General features: G+C 35.6%; 1 protein-coding gene across 2 annotated transcripts in view; it reads left to right on the forward strand.

The window, feature by feature from the left end:
* The window catches only part of LOC106878243 (uncharacterized), a 332,130-nt gene that overhangs the window by 252,259 nt on the left and 57,520 nt on the right, over positions 1-22,351 (forward strand). For both annotated transcript variants that reach the window (XM_052966399.2, XM_089349101.1), the window contains exon 4: positions 11,273-11,399. In XM_052966399.2, the coding sequence (XP_052822359.1) occupies positions 11,273-11,399 (127 nt within the window). The remainder of the gene's footprint in view (positions 1-11,272; positions 11,400-22,351) is intronic.

The following is a 22,351-nucleotide window of genomic DNA, read 5'->3' on the forward strand; positions in this document are numbered from 1 at the left end:
AAAAACAAAGATCAATATATTTAGATGTAACTCCACACATACATACAATTCAAAAATACTTTTTCAGCCCTTCAACATATGTTGGAAAATATCCTATTACTGAATTTCAGTCACTGGAGCTAGAGAAAAGGCCTTAGCTTCTTTGAAGCGATATCTATATCACAGGCATGAATGTCACCTCTTGTTGTTTCCTCTTTTACAAGTCTCAGGCTTAAGTAAGACAACAGTTAATTTATGTGAAATTGGTATCTGATCTAGTACAGCAATGCTGTAAGTTAGACTTATTATTCCAGCTGTTACAATGTGACACACCAGGAAATTTTACATGTGATTAATTGGATTATTGATAGCAATGATAATGGAGACAATTATTTAAAGTTACATCTTACATCAATTAAAATCATACGTATATTGAGCCGACTAGGATAGCTTCTACACAATTACTCTGCTTATTAGAAATAGCCAAATCTCTCTGAAAACTCTACTGTCTTAAAAATGGAAATACACATTAGACAATGTATATGATATACATATACAATTTTGTCATAACTAGGACAATTTTAATCATACATCTATCTGCTTGATTGGGGGCCGACCTGGGTTTAGTGTAGTCACTCACTCTGTATGAAATATTAGCTAAATTTCTTATATCACACTCTGCTTCCTTAAACTTAAAAGGACACATTGTATAAATGCATAAAATATTGGTGTAGCCATAGCTGACCTGGTGTTAAACAACAAGTATATGTTAATACATCTTCCTTCTGTAGAGCTAAAGAAGCTCATTGGATAAGCTATTGGATTACCACCTCAGGAGAAGGAATTCATATTTTCTATTAGAAATTTTTGTGTCTCTAAAAAAGGACAATTCTATGGGCCTCTCAGTTTGCCTATTTCTGCAGTATCAGATTTAACGAAAATGTTACTTGGATCTTTGTATAAATAAAATCCCTTTTTATGCTGGTTTACTATTACAGAGATAGATATGTTTTATCAGTTTATTTCAAATGTTTTCTTGCATTCATATACATGCATTATGGGTAACAAATATGAGATATTAATGTCAGATAATGCTGACAAAAGCACTCCCTTCACAGACACCATCTGAAAGCTGTCACCCTTTTACATACATGGCCTTGAGGAAAGAGCAGAAGATATTGGTTTTTATGTTGATGCCTTAGAGACTAATTACATTTGTTATGATGCAGAGGGTTCAATACGTCCAATAAAACACAACCCTATAAAATCTGTAGACTCCTTTGTATATTTAGGTATTAACATTGCATCCATAGAACCGGAAGTAAAGACACAGACTATTCTTAATAGCCTCGTGTGAAAGTCATAGCTGCCTGAGTTCTTAAGAGAAGTTTTTATGTCACTGTAGAATCACTGCTATTCTACAGGTTTCATGTTTGGACACTCACCAAACAGTAGGCTGCAAAGCTTGGTGGTGCTTACACTTGTATGTTATGTTCCGTTCTGAATATCCCATGGAAAAGCATCCAGCCAAACAAAGACCATATACCAGTCTTCTTAGTCACTGATCTTTCTCTCTGTCTCTTGTGTGTGTATATAAATAGATTTATATATCTAGCATAAGAGAACTGAAACTTTTATTGTGTTTATCTTCTTTCATGATATCTTTGTGGTTTTATATATATATATATATATATATATGCAATATACACACAAAAGTATGTTTGTATGTGTATATAAATGCCCCTCTTTATAAAAACAAGTATCTTATATTTGGAAATAATTTCTTATCTGATAGTTATATTCCTCATCAATTATGTACATACACACATGCATGCTCATGTGTGCATGTAGACATACACACAAACACAAGAAAGTATTAAAAACAAAAACAAAAAAATAACAAAACACTTCTAAACCACCCTCCTAGACATACAGCACTACCATTGTAAAAATGCAGCAATGTATAACCATTCTTTTTAGATTCCTCTTATGTGTCTAGCATTGAGTCTATCTTCCTCAGGCTAATATTAAAAATTAAAAAATAAATACTGTTAAGTTGTTTAAAGAATTTATATTTGAAGACTTTTCTCTGGTTGTGAGAACAAAACTTTATTTTTTTTAATGTTCCATGAAATTGCTACTACACAAGAACTAAGTGCTTTTTCAGTTTTATCTCCTGGAAGAGGAATAGAAGAAGCAGTGTGGGGTGGAGAGAGTTTGGCAGGGAAATTATAGCATTTTTAAAATCATTTAAATTTCAAAATTCTGTTCTGTTAATTATTTTTTTGGCTCTTGCCTTATTTATGTATACAACCGTAAATGATAGCAGGGTAAAACCTATAGCCAAGACTTCTGTCTCACTCCTGCTTATTCATTCTCTCTCTTTTTCTCTCATTCTCATACATGTACACACACACACACACACACACACCCTCTTTCCCTCTCTTTTACATGTACACACATTCTCTCTTTCACCCTCTTCTACATGCACACACTATTTCTTTCTTTCTCAGTCTCTCTCTATCTCACACACTCAACGCATGTACATATTTGCACAAACATATGCTTCCATATAGCATATACATTTGCATGTACATATTCACTCATGAAATATCATACACATACTTTTCTCATGGACACTGCCAACATGCATACATATGCTTGCATACATACATATACACATTTACACTCCATGCTTACTTAATCATGCATACACATGTACATGATTACTCATACATGCACACACACACACACACACACACACACACACACACACACACACACACACATGCACACATTGATGCACATGTACAAACACAGACACACACACACACACAAATCAAACAAAGCTTTATAAAGTCAGACTGTTCTGACTGTCTGTAGTGTTGTTTCTCTTTTATGTATTCTTTTTTCTTGCTGTCACAGAGTTAGAAGCACCAAAAAAAAAAACAAAAAAAATCTAGAAAGAATAGCTAGAAGGACACATTACACGATGTAGTTCTAGATACACTATGTCTGAACAAGAGATGTGTTGGTCGTGGAAAGAATGCCTTTGATCATCAGAACCAACGTGTGGTTAACTTCCACCATCACTGTTACTATATAAATTACATTATATTAGCTTATATCGTAGACTGGTTTTGCAAAACTCTATATGTGTGTGTGTGTGTGTGTGTGTGTGTGTGTGTGTGTGTGCTTGATAAGTGACAACACACAAAACTCTCGGACCTTGAGTCACTCTGTTACTTCTGCTAAATATTAGTTAAAATGTATATATATATACTCATATTCTAAGTTCTATTTTCCCTGTTTGCATCAACATACCCATGTATGTATGTATGTATGTATACATATATATATATGTGTGTGTGTGTGAGTATATATATGTGTGTGTGTGTGTGAATATGTATGTATATACAAATGTGTATATGTATGTATGTGTATATACATGTGTATATATGTATGTGTATGTATATATGTATATACATGTGTATATGCATATATATATATATATATATATATATGTGTATATGCATATATATATACATATATGTATATGTATGCATGTATATATATGTGTGTGTGTATATATATATATACATATATATATATATGTATGCATGTATATATATGTGTGTGTGTATATATATATATACATATATGTATATGTATGCATGTATATATATGTGTGTGTGTGTGTATATATATACACATATATATATATATATGTATGCATGTATATATATATGTGTGTGTGTGTGTGTATATATATATATATATATATATATATATATATATATATATATATATACACACACACACACACATATGCATTCACACATACATGTGTATGTGGTTGAATTTACAAATAAGAAGAAAAGTACTCATTGCATATGAATATATATAGGGTATCCTTACATTTATACAACTGACTTCTTCAAAACACTTCTTTGACAAATTTATTTTATTTTTATTTAACTCAGTTCTGAAATATATATTTGTACTTAATGTGAATGGCTATCGCTTAATCCCAAGTCAGCACTGTTTGGGTGGCTCTACATATGATTAAAGGCAGTCCAGCTGTGACCATCCCATCTTTTTTTCTTATATCCAGAATATCCATGACCACAGTGTCTAACATGTCCTTTTCCCAGACAATAGGGTGAGATTTTGTTGGGTGATTTGTCTGCTGGTACTGCAAGCAGCCATCAGGGCTGATTTACACTATCTCTCTCTGTCTCTCTAACATCAGTAGAACACCTCTGTTCTTTCTTTATAGGAGAGAAAGCAGTATTCATTTCTATATGAGCTATTAACATAGGCATGCATGCTTCCATGCATGCATACTCACTAACTCGCACACGTCATGTCCTACATATACACCTCAATATAATGTGTATGCTAACAAGAAATTTCACATACATAGAATATAGTGTTCACACTCGCGCGCGTGCGCACGCACACACACACACACACACACACACACGTGCATACAAATTCCACTAGCTCTTTCTCACAGGCACTTAAAAGAATTTGCATGCATGCATACACACACGCAGTAGTTATTAGTGTAGTTATTAAAGACAGTATGAGAGAGTGAGTGAAAGAGAGAATTACGAGGAGGAGGTGTATGAAAAAGGGTAGGTTAGTCAGTGCTTGCTTTTCAATCTCTCCATATAGTTATAGACCTGTCAGCACTACTGGGCTCTTTTTATGTAGCAGTTTTTGTCTATCACTCTCTATACCTATTATCTCTCTTCCTGGCAAATATATATATATATATATATATATATATATATATATATATATATATATATATAGAGAGAGAGAGAGAGAGAGAGAGAGAGAGAGAGAGAGAGAGAGAGAGAGAGAGAGAGAGACACACACACATATATAGGTTATTTTTCTTTGGAGTCTCTATCAATATTATCTTGTACACATGGCTACTATATTAAGATATATTAATATTAATGGACAGGTGAGAACAACAACTTGTTTGTAATTTCTACTCAACAACACCCTGTAGCCTCATGCTGACAGAGCTGATACTATATTAACTTTCTTAATTTGTTAAATTCCATTCTTTATTCTGGATCAACTGTTAATTCATTAATTTTCTCCGATCTGACTTTATCTATTTCAATGTTTTTTGCCATGGTTTTTTTTCTTAAATCCTGCTCTACTTTTCCTTTCATTATTAATTACACGTCCTCCTTTCCCATCCTTTTTCCATATTTCAGTACATTTTTACCATTGGATCTTCAGTTAGGATTTTTTTTTTTTTTGCCTGTTGGTACACAGATGCTTTTATCAAAGCATGCAACAAAACTGCAACACCCTACCATCAGATTTTATTTATTTATTTATTTATTTTTATGAAGCACCATGCAAGTAGCGAAATGGTTTTGGTGGGCGCTGCCACTAATAGAGAAACACAAAGGGGAATGTTGAAATACAAGTGCTTCTCTTACACTGTCTTTTTGCTTCCAATTCATCAGAATAATGAAAGCTAACATGGAAAGAGCATTGATCTTTCATTTCCATTGTTATCAATCAATCCCCCTTTTTGTAGTCATTGATACGGACTCATTGTACTAATGAATGACTGACTGAATGAACATATATGCATGTGTGTGTTATGGGAGTTGCACATGTGGCAAACAAAGAAATCACACACACACACACACACACATGCACGCACGCATGTACTATGAATATGCAACTCTGAGTAGTCATTTTTATAATACCATATAAATTGAACCATGTTTCTAATGGAAAAAATGAAAACAACGGCCTTGTAATTCAGGTTTTTGCATTGTGTATAAACATGAGGTGATGACTTGCTATCAATAACACACACACACACACACACACACACACACACACACACACACAGTCGCACGCGCAGCAATAAGGTATATACAAATTCCATTATTCAGTAATAAAGGAATCTTGACAGGAATCATCATTATACTAATGATTTTTTTCTCCTCATGAGTGTAATTTTAATTGATTAAACAAATTTTTTTGCTTGCTAGCTTTCACTTAATGATACACAAGTATTATTGATATATCCACCAGTAAGAATATGCAAAAGCCATTGGTATAGCCAGTAACAATAGAATATGAAAAAAAAAAAGGAAAATGTACCATTAATATTTAAGCATCTTTGAAATATATTTCTTACTTGAAAAATGTCAAGATTTTTAAAAATTATACATTTTTAAACTCTGTGAATCAGTATTGTTTGCATATGTACTCATTATATGCATTTTTGTTCTACATACATTTTTACCTCAATACTACTACTCTCTGTTTCCATCTCTCATACTTGAAAGATACCAAATAAATCATCTTTTCCATATTAAAAATAATTCGCTTTACTGTAACTATCTATATCATACGTTTATATTTCATTTGAAGTGTTATCATCCACCTGAGTGTCTGCTGTCATATTTGAAACCCCAACACTTAGTTCTACTTGTAGCAGCTGTGTTAGCTTCTCCATTTAATGGCTGGTAGTTTTCACTACTGCCAAATATTTAATCAATTTCCTACTCTTCCTTGGTGAATGCTCAACAGTTTTAACTGATTCATTTGCAATCCATATTTTCTGCTTACTTGAAAGTGGCTGTCTGTCTATCAGTCATCTCTGTCTATATCCATATCAATCTACTTACTTTCAATCATCTCTATCTATATCAATCTACATACTCTCCATTTTCTTTGTCTCTCTTCCCATTCCTTATGTCTTTCTTTCTTCACATTCCTCTGATTTCTCTCTCTCTCATTTTTTTATGATTTGTCTTTCTCTTCTTCCAAAGCTTCTTTCTCCACACTTGTCTCACTACTATCTTGCATCTCTCCCTCTCTTCTTCATTTTCCTCTCCTTTTTTTTTCTCTCTTTTTTATATTTTTCTTTCTTTTCAAATTCTTTTACTTCTACTCTTTACTTCTTGTTCTTCTACTGGCCATGTTCTTTGATTCTTCCGTCAATCATTGACCAACCCCCGCAACTCTCACTCAAAAGATATCATTCTTTATTTGATCTGATAAGAAATTTGATTGAAGTCCAAATTTTCACAATGTTGTACCCTTGGGAGCAAAATTGGTTGCAGCAAATTGCATTCACCTTGTAAATAAACTTTTTGTTTTGTTCTGTCAGTGTAGTAAATGTAATAATTTTGGAAATCTGTGGACATTTTGCTCTGGAGATTAAATACAGGTACAACAATGATTTCCCCAAATCTCTGGTTCCAGAATCTTTGACTTTAGTCAACACACCCTATATTAAACAGGTATTAGATTTACTCAAATAATTTAATAAAATACAAGTATCTGTACATTAGTGTAAATGATACAACTTTATTATACTCCACTGTACAAGAAACTGTGAAACGGGGCTGCCCACTAAACAAGTTTGGTGACTACAGGAGTTTGCAGTTGCTGCTCATAAACTAGTGCAGATTATAAGAGGTTCCAGACCATCAGTGTCTAGAAAGTTGATGCTGTACTCATACGAGAATAGTTGAAAAACCCAACCATCTCTCAAAAATATATTTATGTACATTGATTATTTTATTATATTTTATTAATTTTTGATGAGACAGTCAACAGAAAAGGGACAGAACAAAGTCAGTGACATTTGGTGATTTTTTTCCTGACCGGAGAGGTTGCTGTTGTTAATGTTCAGTCTGAACATTTGTTGGTAATCAGTGTTTTGAAGGTTGAGCAATGCCATCTTGGCTTGAAATACTTTTTACAACTACTACTGATGCTGATAATGATGATAATAATAATATTTAAGCAAATATGTTTTGCCCTTAAGCATTCAGATTATTACTCTGTCAAATGTGTTGTTCATTTATTCATATTGCTTTGAATTAATTATGTATTAGCTTGTAGTTTTGAGATTTCAATGATGCGATTGTTTAACTTTAGAATGGTCTTATAAGGTATATGTCAGGGTGGAGCTGACCAGTTTTAACATGAAACAGAATATTTAACTGGATATGACCAGTTTAAATGCTAAAGGACCTTGAAATAGAGGTCTCAAAAATGTGGTGTCTAAGAGCAACTGTACCTGTGATTATTGAAACTTTAGAGACAGTACTAAAATGCACTCTTAAACACTATGGCCAAATAACAGAAAATTCCAAAGCATCAGAATTACAAAAAATTGTTCACCTGAGTACTGTCCAGATCCTAAGGACAACATTATCAAATTGAAAATGCCTTATTTTCTTCAAATATTTTACAACTGAATGTACTAGAGATACAGCAAAGCAATTTTTTCTGATGCTCTAACAATTCTGCCAATACACAGTCTTATTGCTACTACTACTAATGATGATGATGATGACGACAACTAGTAGGACATTCAAAAATTTCACATTTTATAAATATTCTTATTTCTATTATTGATGCATGAATTTATTGCCCTTTATAACATTGCTTCATTATGTTAAGGACTTCAATTATGTCTTAATTTCGTTCCATAGTTAGATCTGTTTAAAATGTAACAATTGGACACATATTCCAACAAACAGACTACCATTATTGGTTAGTTTTTGCTATGATTCTTCTCTTCAGCTAGAATAGGTTGATTGGCTTTATAGTAAATAAAACATTTTACTGTTTTTCTTGATCCTGAATCCTCTCATTTTGTGAGGCTCACCATTTTCTGTACAGATGTCACAACATCTTCCTGTGCCTTATTTGTTCTGCCTGCGCTACAAGTTATGATCAGCTTGCTGTTTGTAACACCTTTTCCATTAGCAAATGTAATATCTTGTCAAAGGAAATAAAATGCATCCAATACACTCTGTAAAGTGATTGGTGGTAGGGAAAGATATCCAACCACAGAAACCATGCCAGAAAAGCAACATGTGAATGAGATGTGGTTCTTTGACTTGTCTAAGAATTGACTTTGGAATGTGATGACCCATTCAACCAATGCCAACATGGAAAGCAGACATAAAACCCATAATGAATATCATCTTGGTATTTGAGTCCTGATCCTGTTCTTCAGATATGTGCTTTAAAAATTTCTCTATAAAGCTTTGTGTTGAAAATCATTGTTACTAACAATATGACTACAATATTTACCAATATATGAATAAAATTGATTGGGTGAGGCGAAAGAGAAGATTTAAAAACAAACAAGAAATATGGAAAGACAAAAGAATTGCCAATAATTGGTGCAATTATTATACAAGATAGCAATATTATAATTATTAAAGAAGGCAGTGAGTTGGTAGAATCGTTAGCATGCTGGGCAAAATGCTTAACAGCATATTCAAGTAGCAATAGAAGAGATGGTTGGAGGGCAAATACAACCATACCAGTGAGGTAATGGTCATTGTATATTTAGAGGTAAAAGTTGACTAACCAAGCCAAATAGAAATTTCTATAGATACAGTCTATATGCAAGTGCTTAAGATAGGGTGGATTCAATCAAATTCTACCCCCAAAATATTGCTAGTGCACATCTTACCAGTCTTGACCACATAAAGTACTCTGAATTTGGAATCATAATGCAATCATACCTGTAGTTTGTTTACCAAATATTTGTATCAGCTGTAAAGATTGGAGAATAAAGTGTGTATGTGTTCATGGTTATATGCAGGTGTGCTGACATAAACACATGCACATCAGGCTCAAAATGTTGATTTATTTGTATGTGTGTTTCAGCAACTAGTTGTTTTCAAAGATATTCTTCATACAAAGCTAAAATATAAATAGCCATGAAATGCTTTTTTTTTTTTTTTCCATTTTTATTTTATATTTACATCAAGTTCAGCACTATTCTGATATTTTAATGAGCTCTTTTTATGTGTGCAGTTGGCCTTAGCCCTCTATTACTACAGTGACATAGGCCTACTACACTCAACTGTAGTATGCTGTAGTGTGCTTTTCTGCTTGCTACACTTAATTGTAACTCATTGAAGTATATTTTATTTTCTCCACTCAACTGTGGCTTGATATAACAGACGTATGTTTTTGTAACAAAATTGTTGCTATGAATTTAGTCTGAACTATTTTCTGACCAAGGCCTGCTCAATTTGATCGCTATAGATGTGCAGGTTTGCTATACTTGACATATAAGAAACTAAATGACCATGCAACAGAAATACTGTACATGGTTAGGTAATATATGGCAAGTTATATTGCACTTAATTCTTGGAATACATTAGAAACTGTTTCATGATTTGAAGGCTCTAGAAACTGCTTATTAAGAAATATCCAAGGAAACATAGATAGAGAATAGCAATGGAATCAGTGTGGCATCATTCAAGGTGACTTATTTTCTCCTCATTGCTCTGATCCATCTGAACGCAGTGCTTCAGAAAAGATTACCAACTGAAAAAGAAAAAAAAACATTGGACACGACCTTAATTGTCTCTTTTTTAAGGGTGATCTTTAAAAAAAATAATAATAATAATTTGTGTTGATCTCTTTTGAAAAATATCACAGAACTATTCAAGTTTTTTGATTTGAGTTTGTTGAAGTTGTAAAATTATAAGTGAATGTATGTGAAAAATGTAACTTGAATCCATTAAAAGCCTTAATACTGTTGGTTATTGAATCATGTAGCTATCACACACACGCACACACACACACACACACACCTACACCTCCACCTCAATTTACAAATTTAATTTGTTCCTGATAGCCAGTCATCACCAGAATTAGTCGTAAGCCAAAACTATTTTGCGCAAAAGAAATTCAAGAAAAGGCACAGTGACTTCGAGCAGGGATGTGCACTGTGCTAAAGTTAGACAGCAACTGACACTCTTCTCACTGATAACTTCCAGCTTCTCACCAACCATTGTTGCCAGCTTGCATGTTTGTTACTTGAAACACTGTTCATCACCCGAGGTGTTTTATACTAAAAAAATTGTTTGTGATGAGAGCATTTGTAAACTGAGTTTCCACTGTGTGTGTTCTTAAAACAGTATTCTCCAAATTAGGATGTGTATCAGGGTGTATTCCACAACATAGTCTAATATTGCTTTTGTTGTATGAAAGAAAACTGTCTTTGGATTTCTTTATTTTGCATTGAAGCCTTACTCATCATTATTGTCATTTTCACTCTCATCAGCATCCCCATCACCACATTCCCTTTTCATTATCCATTACCACTCTCATCCTCACCACCATTCCTATCTTCATTACCAACATAAAAAAAAAATTATCATCGTAAATTATGTTTGCATGTTCCTGTCTGTAGTAAATTAATTATAGGATATTTTCTGACCTTGTCTTTTTTCTTTTTTTTTCTTTCTTGTAGGGAGATTCCAGTGAATACTAGGCCTGTGATGAGTTCAAAAAATGGAACTAAAGCCCCCCTCTGTAAAGTCTGTGGGGATGAGTCATCGGGCTTCCATTATGGAGTTGATTCCTGTGAAGGATGTAAGGTAGGAAATTCGGTTTATATTTTTATGTTTTTTTTTATTTGTTTATAATACATAGAAAAGGGGTAAAAAAAATAATTTCATATATATTCTTAAATACCCTTTTATCAGTTTCAGCTTTTGGCTGGTCATGCTGGGGAGCCAACATCTAAACATACATAAAGGCATGGAAATGAGTGAAGCTAAGAGTAACTTCCAATTCAAATGAATGAATATATAGTAGCATTTCAAAATAAAGCACAAATATATCGGTTTATAATTTTGGCAGAAGGCCAGCAGTTTCAGAGGAAGGGATAAGTTGATTACATCAATCACAGTGTTCAACTGGTACTTATTTTAGCAACCCTGTAAAGATGAAAGACAAAGTCGACCTTGGCGGAATTTGAAGTCAGTACATGAAAACAGATGAAATGCCGCTCAACATTTCATTTGGCATGCTAATGATTCTGCCAGCTTGCCACCTTAAACACAAGTAAATATGATAGTGGCACCATTTGAGCGTGATCATTACCAGCGTCGCCTTACTGGCACTTGTGCCGGTGGCATGTGAACAAAACATTCGAGTGAGGTTGTTGCCAGTGCCGCTGGACTGACTCCTGTGCAGGTGGCACATAAAATACACCATTTTGAGCGTGGCCGTTGCCAGTACCGCCTGACTGGCCCTCGTGCTGGTGACACGTTAAAGCACCCACTGCACTCTCGGAGTGGTTAGCGTTAGGAAGGGCATCCAGCTGTAGAAACTCTGCTAGATCAGATTGGAGCCTAGTGCAGCCATCTGGTTCGCCAGTCCTCAGTCCTGATGTTGCTGGTCAGATCCTGCCAAACTGTCCAACCCATGCTAGCATGGAAAGCAGACGTTAAATGATGATGATGATGATTTATGATGCATTTTTATTTAAATAGGTATTGTGACACTAATACTATAGATCATCATCGTCATTTAATGTCTGTTTTCTATGTAAGCATGGGTTGGACAGTTTGGCAGGATCTGACCAGCAACATCAGGTCCCACATGGTTTTTGTAGCTGGGTACTCTTCCTAATGCCTACCATTTTACAGTGTGTACCAGGTGCTTTTTCCATGACACTGGTATGAAAAGAAAGGAAAAGGGAAAAGCCCCTTTGATTGAGTTGAAGTGTATTTAAAGGAGGATAAAGTAGATTTAGGCTAGGAATGGTGTTGAAGGCTAAAGTATGATAGAGAGACAAGCACAGGTGTTTTGCTATAGAGGTGACACGTGGATACCTTGTATTTATGTAAAGGTAAGTGAAGGGAGGTAAAGATATTGGTAACTAGGTGCCAGATATTACTCTCCAGGTACAACAAGATGAATATAAAGGAGAATATAAACAGTGGTGAATCAGGAGGAAAGGAGAGGATGGATAATTTCACATATATATCATCATCATCATTTAACATCTACTTTCCATGCTGGCATAGGTTGAAAGGTTTGACCAGAGCTGGTAAGCAGGAGAGCTGCACCAGCTTCGGGTCTGATTTGGCTTGGATTCTATGGCTGGATGGTTTTTTACTTGGCACAGGCACAGGTGCTATATAACATGGTGCCATCAGGTGAATTACCAGAATTAGCAGGCTGTTGGATAAAGCACCTTGTTATGCTTGGTTTTGTTGCTTTATGTTCTCAGTTCAAGTCCAACTCCATCCCACTTTGCTTTTCATCCTTCTGGGGTTGATAAAGTAAACACCAAGTGATAAAATAAGTGCTGAAGTTGATTTAACTGACTATAGTATAGTAGGCAGTAAGTAACCCAGCTTAGCCTCAGTTCAGTGACTGAAAGTAGTGAAAGTATGTGCTGTGTGTGTGTGTGTGCTATTAAACTTTATAAACACAAACTTGAGGCAGAAAAGAGTAACAAGCTGAATGACAGGTCTCAAGCCATCTATCTTTCAGTAGATGCCTAGGTCCATAAAAACTTATTTTTATAATCTCTCTTGGTTTTTCCCATTTATCTTTTATTTACAGTTAATTGTTTTTGTATCATATCACTTTATACCAAAGTAGTTTTCCTCTCACTTTTTCTTCCTTTTCTCTCTCCCTTTCTCTTGCCTCCACCTCTTTTCCCTGTATCTTTCTCCCCTAATTCTTCCTGCCACCTCACTGTACTTTTGACCATTTACATCTTAATCCGTAATTTTATACATTAACTGAACTGACATTTTCTAATCTGATTCATTACATTTTGGATTAAAATTTCATTGTTGCCATTTTTGTTGTTGTTGTGCTAAGGAATGCAAGTTGAGTGGCAAAAAACACTAGAATGCCAAAACACATAGATCAAAATAGTTGAGCCCCTTCGCATTGTGAGTTCAAATCCCAGTCAATTCTACTTAGCATTCCATTTTGTAAAATTGATATTGTAGACACAAGAAATACAAGGTAGGGAAGAGAGGAATGGCCAGCAATCAGTTCATGTCAACTGTACCCTTGCTCTGAATTAAAGTGTGACTTTATTCCAATAGAAGAAGTTGTTGCTGCTGCAATTAAGTGACAAAATCAGTAACAAGACCTTGTCTTACAGTGATATCTAAGTTGCTTTGTGCTCTGAGTGCAAAAACTTCCTGGCTAAGCTTTTCCTTTTCTTCCTTTAACCCTGTGGTATTCTAATCAGCCTTATCCGGCCCAGATATTCTACCTGTTTTATGTTCATACTGACCAGATCAGGCTTCTCACACTTACCTTACAATGTCATTCTAAAAATATACAATCACATCATAGAAATCACAACACTACAAAACAACTGGCACTCTGTCAGTTACAACAACAAGGGTTCCAGTTGATCCAATTGATAGAACAGCCTGTTTGTGAAGTTAATGTGCAAGTGACTGAGCACTCCAGAGACACGTGTACCCTTAACATAGTTCTCAGAGAAATTCAGCATGACACAGAAAGTGACAATGCTAGCCCTTTGAAATTCAGGTACTACTCATTTTTGCCAGTCGAGTGAACTGGAACAACATGAAATAAAGTATCTTGCTCAAGAACACAACATGTCACCAGGGATTGAACTCACAACCTTACAATTGTGAACCAAATACCCTAACCACTAAGCCACGTACCTTCATGCTACAAAATAATGTATGATAAATTCAAATCAATGTGAACAAGAGCACTCAGAGAGTGCAAACTGCTACCAATGTCCTCTCAACGATTAGCTAGAAATGATTTTTTAAATATCTGAAATAAACTCGACTGCTCTCACAAACAAGAATACTAAAAATGAACCCGACTACTCTCAAAAATTAAGTTAAAAAACAGGAAAAATAATCCAGAGTCCTTGTCCAGTACCTGATCAATCCCAAAATCTAATCAGTTCATACCAGTCATGAAGCCAAACATCCCTGAAAGTTTCATCCGAATCCATTCAGCAGTTCTTGAGATATCTTGTCCACAGACAAACAAACAAACATGACTGAAAACAATACCTCCGCCTTAGCAAAGGTGGAGGTAATAAATAAGTATTACATTTTATATAAAGTAATCTAAATGCTAAAGGATTAAAGCTACTAAAATTATAACCAGTGAAATACTAGTTCCTCTAATTGGCTATACCATCATCATAACAGTTTTAACATCCACTTTTTCCTTGTTTGCATAAGTTAGATGGAATTCAGTAAGATTTTCTATGACCAGGTACCCTTCTTACCCAACCCTTATCTGTCCCAAGTGAAGTAGATTTTCTCCATGACCAAACATGTTTTTATGGAAAACTGGAGAATGAAGGACACCACCAGTATGATGGTGGTGCTTATTTGCAACTGTTATGTGATACACAAAATCGGCTTCTTCCAGTTTCCTTCCACCAGATCTCACACGGCTTTGGTTATCTGTGACTATTGTAGAAGTGCCACACAGTGGGATTGAACCCAATGCTATCTGTTTAGGGAGTAAACATCGTGGCCTTGTACTTATTATTGTATCTAAAGAAGGCTGGAGTTTTAATAGTAAGATATACAATCGGTATTTATCACTATCCAGGCTAGAACCTTTTCCACTAACATTACTACTGTCATACTATGCACCACTGTGCTGTGCTGTTGTCTTCAAAATCAGCTTTGGTCTCAGTTAGAGATTGTGTTGCCACAAAAGCTTGCATCACTAGGTGCTCCTTTACACCATTCTCATGTGCAGCTGTTAGACATGGCCAATGAGAGTGGCAGACTTAGAAATGCTGGAACAATTTACTCACTCTTACTATTGCCAAATGCTCTGTGTTTATGCTTTAGATTTAGTATCAAACTTCAAAGTCCATCTGCGCAAAAAGTATTTCCGTTGGTTCGGTCACACACTCCATCATCCACAAGATGAACATGTCCTTGCACCAGAACCTATACAGGGATAGTGTAAACCATTATTAGGTGGACAGTCAATTTTTGAATCTAGCTAGTCATTGTGCATACAGTCATAACTAGTTTATGATTGCTATGTGATCACCAGGCATGGTTAACTTCAGTTTGTGGTGATACTGTGAAGTCATTGTTTCAGGTTTGGTCAACTCATTCTGAGGAAAGATGCAGGCACAGGTACTATTGTGAAGGCTATCACAGTAGATTCTAAGTGATTAGATGTAGCAGCCTGGATTTAATTTATGTTTGGAATTACTTCATAGCACAAATCTTCTGTTTTTACCTAATTCTGACTTAGAATTAAAATGTCCAAGTGGATGAGGTGTATGGGCATCTTGAGTTTGAAGTCAGTCCACTGGTTTTGAATGTTACTTGTTACAGGTTAGCATGCTATCCCTGAGAATTTTTCCTGCATCAGCTTGATGCTCCATGGTTGGAGCTAATTCTATGCTATTTTAAAAGTTCTTAGGAAACTATGAGAAGCAAGAACATATTTACATTTAGTTCTGATTCTATGTTTTCTGTTGTTTGATTTTACAAAATCCACCATTAATGCAGAGGAATACATGCACATGCGCACACAACACTTCCTGTCTACCAAATTTCACTTGTGACTATTGTAGAAGAAAAACATCAGTCAACAGTGTCTGTAGTACAATCAATGGGAACAAGCCCTAACACACACACACACACATATATATATAGTGACCTATAACAATTTCATTCACCTTCCCTCAATCTGATATTCACCATTGACTTTACCTCATCCCCTGTTTGCCATTCCTTGCATTCATCTACATCTCACGCTGTCCTGTCGAGAACTTACCACTCTTGTTTCTCTGTCCCTATCCCCCTCATATTCTCCCTCTTCTACCTTATGGGTATCGCTTTACACCTCATCACTACCACCTCTCTCTCTCCAGTCGGTTTAGCCATATATTTACTCTACTGCAAAACACTTGTTCTTATCCCTTTATCATACACCTGGCATCTAGCTGCCTCCTTCAGTACTACACCATTACTCAGTTAAGGCGTCTTGTGAGTTACTGAGTGACCTTAATAGTGCCAGTGACACAAAAAGCAGTCAGTATACATTGTAAAGTGGTTGGCATTAGGAAAGGCATCCAGTCTTAGGAACCATGCCAAAGCAGACATTGGAGTATGATTCAGTCCTCTTGTCAGATCCTGTCAAAACATCCAACCCATGGCAGCATGGAATATGGATGTTAAATAATGATGAGAACAATATATAATTTTAAAAAATAATAACAATAAAAACTGGAACTCCATCAGTTACAACAGTGAGGGTTCCAGTTGATCCAATCAACAGAACAGCCTGCTCGTGAAATTAACGTGCAAGTGGCCTAGCTCTTCACAGACACGCATACCCTTAACATAGTTCTCAAGCAGATTAACCGTGACACAAAATATGATAAGGCTGGCCCTTTGAAATACAGGTACAGCCCATTTTTGCTAGCAACCTGAAATAAAGTGTCTTGCTCAAGAGCACAGTGCACCACTGGGAATCGAATTCATGACCTAACAATCATGAGTCGAATACCCGAACCACTAAGCCATGTGCCTTCACAAATGATATATATAACTACATAGATACACATTATTGCTCATTTACCAAATGAATTAATTTTTTAAAGAATAACATTTTTTATTTTAATTTTAAATGACTAAAGGCGGTGCTCCAGCATGGCCACAGTCAAATGACTGAAACAAGTAAAAGAGTAAAAGAATGATTAATTAACTAATCTAATTTTTTTAAAGATAGTTTCAAAAAGACATAGACTATACTTCAAATTCAAATTACGATGAACGTAAACAAATAAACGAAGTTTGCTTTTAGAAGCATTGAGATGTCTTACAAAGTTACAGAAGTGATTTTAAATTCTCAAACGCAGGATAATGCTAATAATATAGCCTGAACAGGATAAACTACCCCTATTTTGCAGAAAAAAGTGTAGGCGGCCAGCTAGTCTGTATATTTATATAAATTTACATCCTCATAATCATCATTTTTACATACTTTTGTTTTCCCTACATTATTCAGTGTATCCATAGCAAAAATTAACTACTTTCCCATTACTTTAAGTATCTTTGTAAGAGGCAGCCATTAAATGGTATATTGATGTAGAAATATTTTTTTTGTTGATAGGAGTGGCTGTGTGGTAAGTAGCTTGCTTACCAACCACATAGTTCCGGGTTCAGTCCCACTGCGTGGCACCTTGGGCAAGTGTCTTCTACTATAGCCTCGGGCCGACCAAAGCCTTGTGAGTGGATTTGGTAGACGGAAACTGAAAGAAGCCCGTCGTATATATATGTATATATATATGTGTGTGTGTTTGTGTGTCTGTGTTCGTCCCCCCCCAACATCGCTTGACAACCGATGGTAGTGTGTTTACGTCTCTGTAACTTAGCGGTTCGGCATAAGCGACCGATAGCATAAGTACCAGGCTTACAAAGAATAAGTCCTGGGGTCGATTTGCTCGACTAAAGGCGGTGCTCCAGCATGGCCGCAGTCAAATGACTGAAACAAGTAAAAGAGTTAAAGAGTAAAGAGATATCACCTAAGGATTGCTTCTTCAGCAAGAAATTTGAAGTAATAGAAATGTAGACAGTCTTAATTATAATGTAATTGTATAATTACTCAGCTAGACATATTGTTTATTCTTTGCTTTGTTCATACTACTACTTGAAAACACACACACACACACACACACACCGTCGTCATCATCATCATCGTTATCATCAGCATTGCATTTTAACATCCACTTTTCCTAGCTGGCATGGATCTGGCCATAATTTTAGTGAAGCAGATTCTTCTACAGTTTGGGCATTTCCCCATGTCTAACAAACCAGGAGCAGCCCAAGTATTTCTTAACAGAAGATTGCAAACAAATGAAACCATTTGTGTGAATGGTGAGTCTTTGTTTACAATCCACATGGACACAACATGGAGAATACATACTCAGTCTCTCTCTCTCTCTCTCTCTCTCTCTCTCTCTCACACACACACACACATACACATGACTGGCTTCTCCCCATTCTTGTCTACCAAATTTCATTCACAAGGCATTGGTTAACTTGCAGCTGTAGTAGAAGACACTAGCCAACACCATCTGCACAATAGGTACAAACCCTAAACCACACACACATGCACAAACGTGTTTGTTAATAGTTATGTATTTTTTTTTTTTTGTTGTTGTTTCATTTCTAGGACTGTAATTATATCATATATCTGTGTAAATAGGTAACAAGTTTTCCATTAAGATATGTTATATTGAAGAGAAAACATGACTAACGATTGTATTTATAGTATGTTTGTGTTTGCATATGTATGTATGTTTATTACATCAAAAGTTAAGTCTACTCTGAGTTTTGCCTTCGGCTGGGCTGTCAGTTTTTGATGTTATAAACATACATTTCTCTCCACGCTGCCCAACATATTGAGTTCAGTAGCAGATAATGTTTATACTATGTAAAATAAAAAAAAAGTCTATTTTTTTAATATAATTTACAACTCGTACATTATGATGTGTGTGTGTATGTATGTATACATTGTGTACATACATATGTAGGTATGTGTATGTATGTGTACATTGTGGCCAAATGATTAGCAACTAAATCACCACACCTATCCAGTTTATATGGGGAGGAGTACTTCACAGGATTAAAAACAAAATCTGGAGAGGAGATCCGCACCACCAGTTCAGCTGCCTATCGAAATACACACTGTTGTGCATCTACAACTCCTTTAGGCTATGGATTTAGGTTAAATGAATAATGTGTGTGTGTGTAGAGAGAGAGAGAGAAGACTGTGCTGGTTTGGTTATGTGGTCGGTGTGGATATGGACAGCTGCATAAAGAAATGCTAAGCTCTGGCTGTGGAAGGGGTATACCCAGGGAGACTTGGGACGAAGTGGTGAGAAAAAGGGTCTTTGGTCACTAGGCCTCACTGAGGAAATGACAAGGCACAGGGAGATGTTATGTGCTGTACTTGAAAAGATGTGTCAATCCTCAGGAAAATCGCTGTCATCCATACCTACAGGCTCATCCTTTGCAGATGCCGGTACCACATGAAATACATTTGTGCCAGTGTTGCATAGATGCACCCATGCCAGTAACACGTGAAAGACCTCCAGCTCATTCTGTAGACTGATTGGTGTTAGAAAAGGCATCCAGCTGTAGAAACCATATCACAACAGACAATTGGAGACTTGACAGCTCTCAGAGTGGCCAGCATGAAAAACTGATGTTAAACAATGATGATGAAATATACATACATACATACATGCCTATCTATCATATCTTTTACTTGTTTCAGTCATTAGACTACGGCCATGCTTGGGCACTGCTTTGAAGAGTTTTAGTTGAACAAATTGGCCCCGGTCTTATTTTTATGTCTGGTACTTATTCTGTCCAATCTCTTTTGCCAAACTGCTAAGTTACAGGACCATAAACAAACCAACACCAGTTTACAAGTGATGGAAGGACAAATACAAGCACAAAGGTGCATGCATACACACACACATAAAAGACTTCCACACACACCCCGTCTATCAAATTCATTCACAAGGCATTGGTTGGCCCAGGGCTATAGTAAAAGACACGTGCGTGTGTGTATGTGTGTTTGGATCTACTAACAAGCAAAGAGTACTTGGTATTATAGAATTGCAGAATTAATTTATTTGTTTGAAACTCATATTTTATTCGTACCTTGGCTTTCTTACTTATGTGCATTTATTCAAGCAACAAAGATATGTATAGTATTAGAACAATTTTAGAAATGTTTTCTGTGCGTGTGTAAGGCAAGGAGTACAAATTCTTTATATTTTTCTTGTTTAGCCTCAGGTCTATGATCAATGACTTCCCAATTGTGTCAGTTCCATCATCTCACCCACAGCACAAACATAGTGCTTCCAAGGGTACATTATCCAATGTGTCCTTCTTTTTGGATGTTATCATTTAATCTAAGGTAGCAGAATGTGATTTGAGGAGATTTAGCTACACTTTTCTAAAAATTCTAGTCACTGCATTGAGGTTCTTTTAATGCTGTGTGTGTTTGTGTGTAGGTAGGTTGTATGTGTGCAGAGTTCTGTACATATCTGTATTTTGATGCTGGCTATGATATCTGCTTGGTTTCTAAAATTAATTTCTCTCAAGTCGCTGACTCCACAAACACTCACCCTCGTCCCCACTCCATCCCATCCCCACAATACTATTAATTACTCTTACTTTATAATTCTTTCTGAGTGTTGACTATGAAGTAAGTTGTCCTACATTAACATACCTTTAGCAAGTGTTCCATGAACCACCAAGGAATGCCATGTTAACACAACATTGTGCTCACTCGCTCGCTCTCTCTCTCTCTCTCTTTAGCATCAGATAAATCATGTGACTTGCACAACATATGTTAGTCAAGACCTTACACTATTATCCTTCAAATAGGACAAAAAGTTAGCATACTACTCCTCCCTCCCCCACAAACACACACACACACACACATTTTTCTTAACCATTCTTTTTGCTGTCTTTGAAATTGTCAGTCAATGAATTTACCAATGGGTGCCACCAGCTGCTCTTCAGCATTTTTCTTTCTTCAATTATTCCCCAAACAGTATTCACATCTGTATGTTTATTTTCTTTGTATACTTTTATTTTTCATTGCTGTTTTAACTGTAATTCTATTCTTAAGCCTAACCTTTGTGCTTAGTTTTCTTTCTTTCTTTTTTCTCCTTTCATTTATTTTGTGAAATTCTTCAAAATTTCACTTGTGTTTAAGAATTAAAATATTTTGCGATGAAATGGCAAATTCTTAGGCAGCATCGGCGGCTAGAACAGGAGCAGCAACATCAAAGAATATTGCTAAATTGATCATAATTCAGTCAGTTACATAATCCTTCCTTTCATAACTTCTATCTTTCACTCATGTGTCTTCAGCTCTTATGTCATTTTTTTAGCTTTCTTATATCATGTGTGACAGTTAGTCAGAATCATGTACTGGGGCACTTTTTTGTGGTATACATTCAGATATCCGGAAAGAATAGAAGATAGTGTTGCACTGAGTTAGTAGTTGTAGTATTTTGATGATCAAAGCAGATAGTCCCATAGGTGTAGGTATGGTTGTGAGGTAAGAAGTTCGCTTCACATCCACATGATTCTGGGGTCAATCCCACTGCATGGCACCTTAGACAAGTGCTGTAACCTTGTGAGTGGATTTGGTTGATGAAACCTGAAAGAAACCTTTTGCGTGTGTGTATATATATATATATATATATATATATATGTGTGTGTGTGTGTATCTTTTACTATCTCCTTGTCTTGACATCGCATGGTAGTTGTAAACGAGTGTCACTGTCAAGCAAGTAGTGTCTTTCATTTCCAGTCTTCCATGGAAACATGTCTGGTCATGGGGAAATATTACTTTGCATGAAAGAAGTGAGGGTCAGTGGCAGGAAGAGCATCCAACTGTAGAAAACTCACTTCAACATATTCTGTTCATCTCATGCAAGCATGGAAAAACCATGATGATGATGAATTACAAGTTGTACCTTTGTGAATGTTGAGGTAATGCTGAG

This window comes from Octopus bimaculoides, chromosome 3, assembly GCF_046866305.1.
Source record: "Octopus bimaculoides isolate indiv1 chromosome 3, ASM4686630v1, whole genome shotgun sequence".
NCBI classification, from domain to species: Eukaryota; Metazoa; Mollusca; class Cephalopoda; order Octopoda; family Octopodidae; genus Octopus; species Octopus bimaculoides.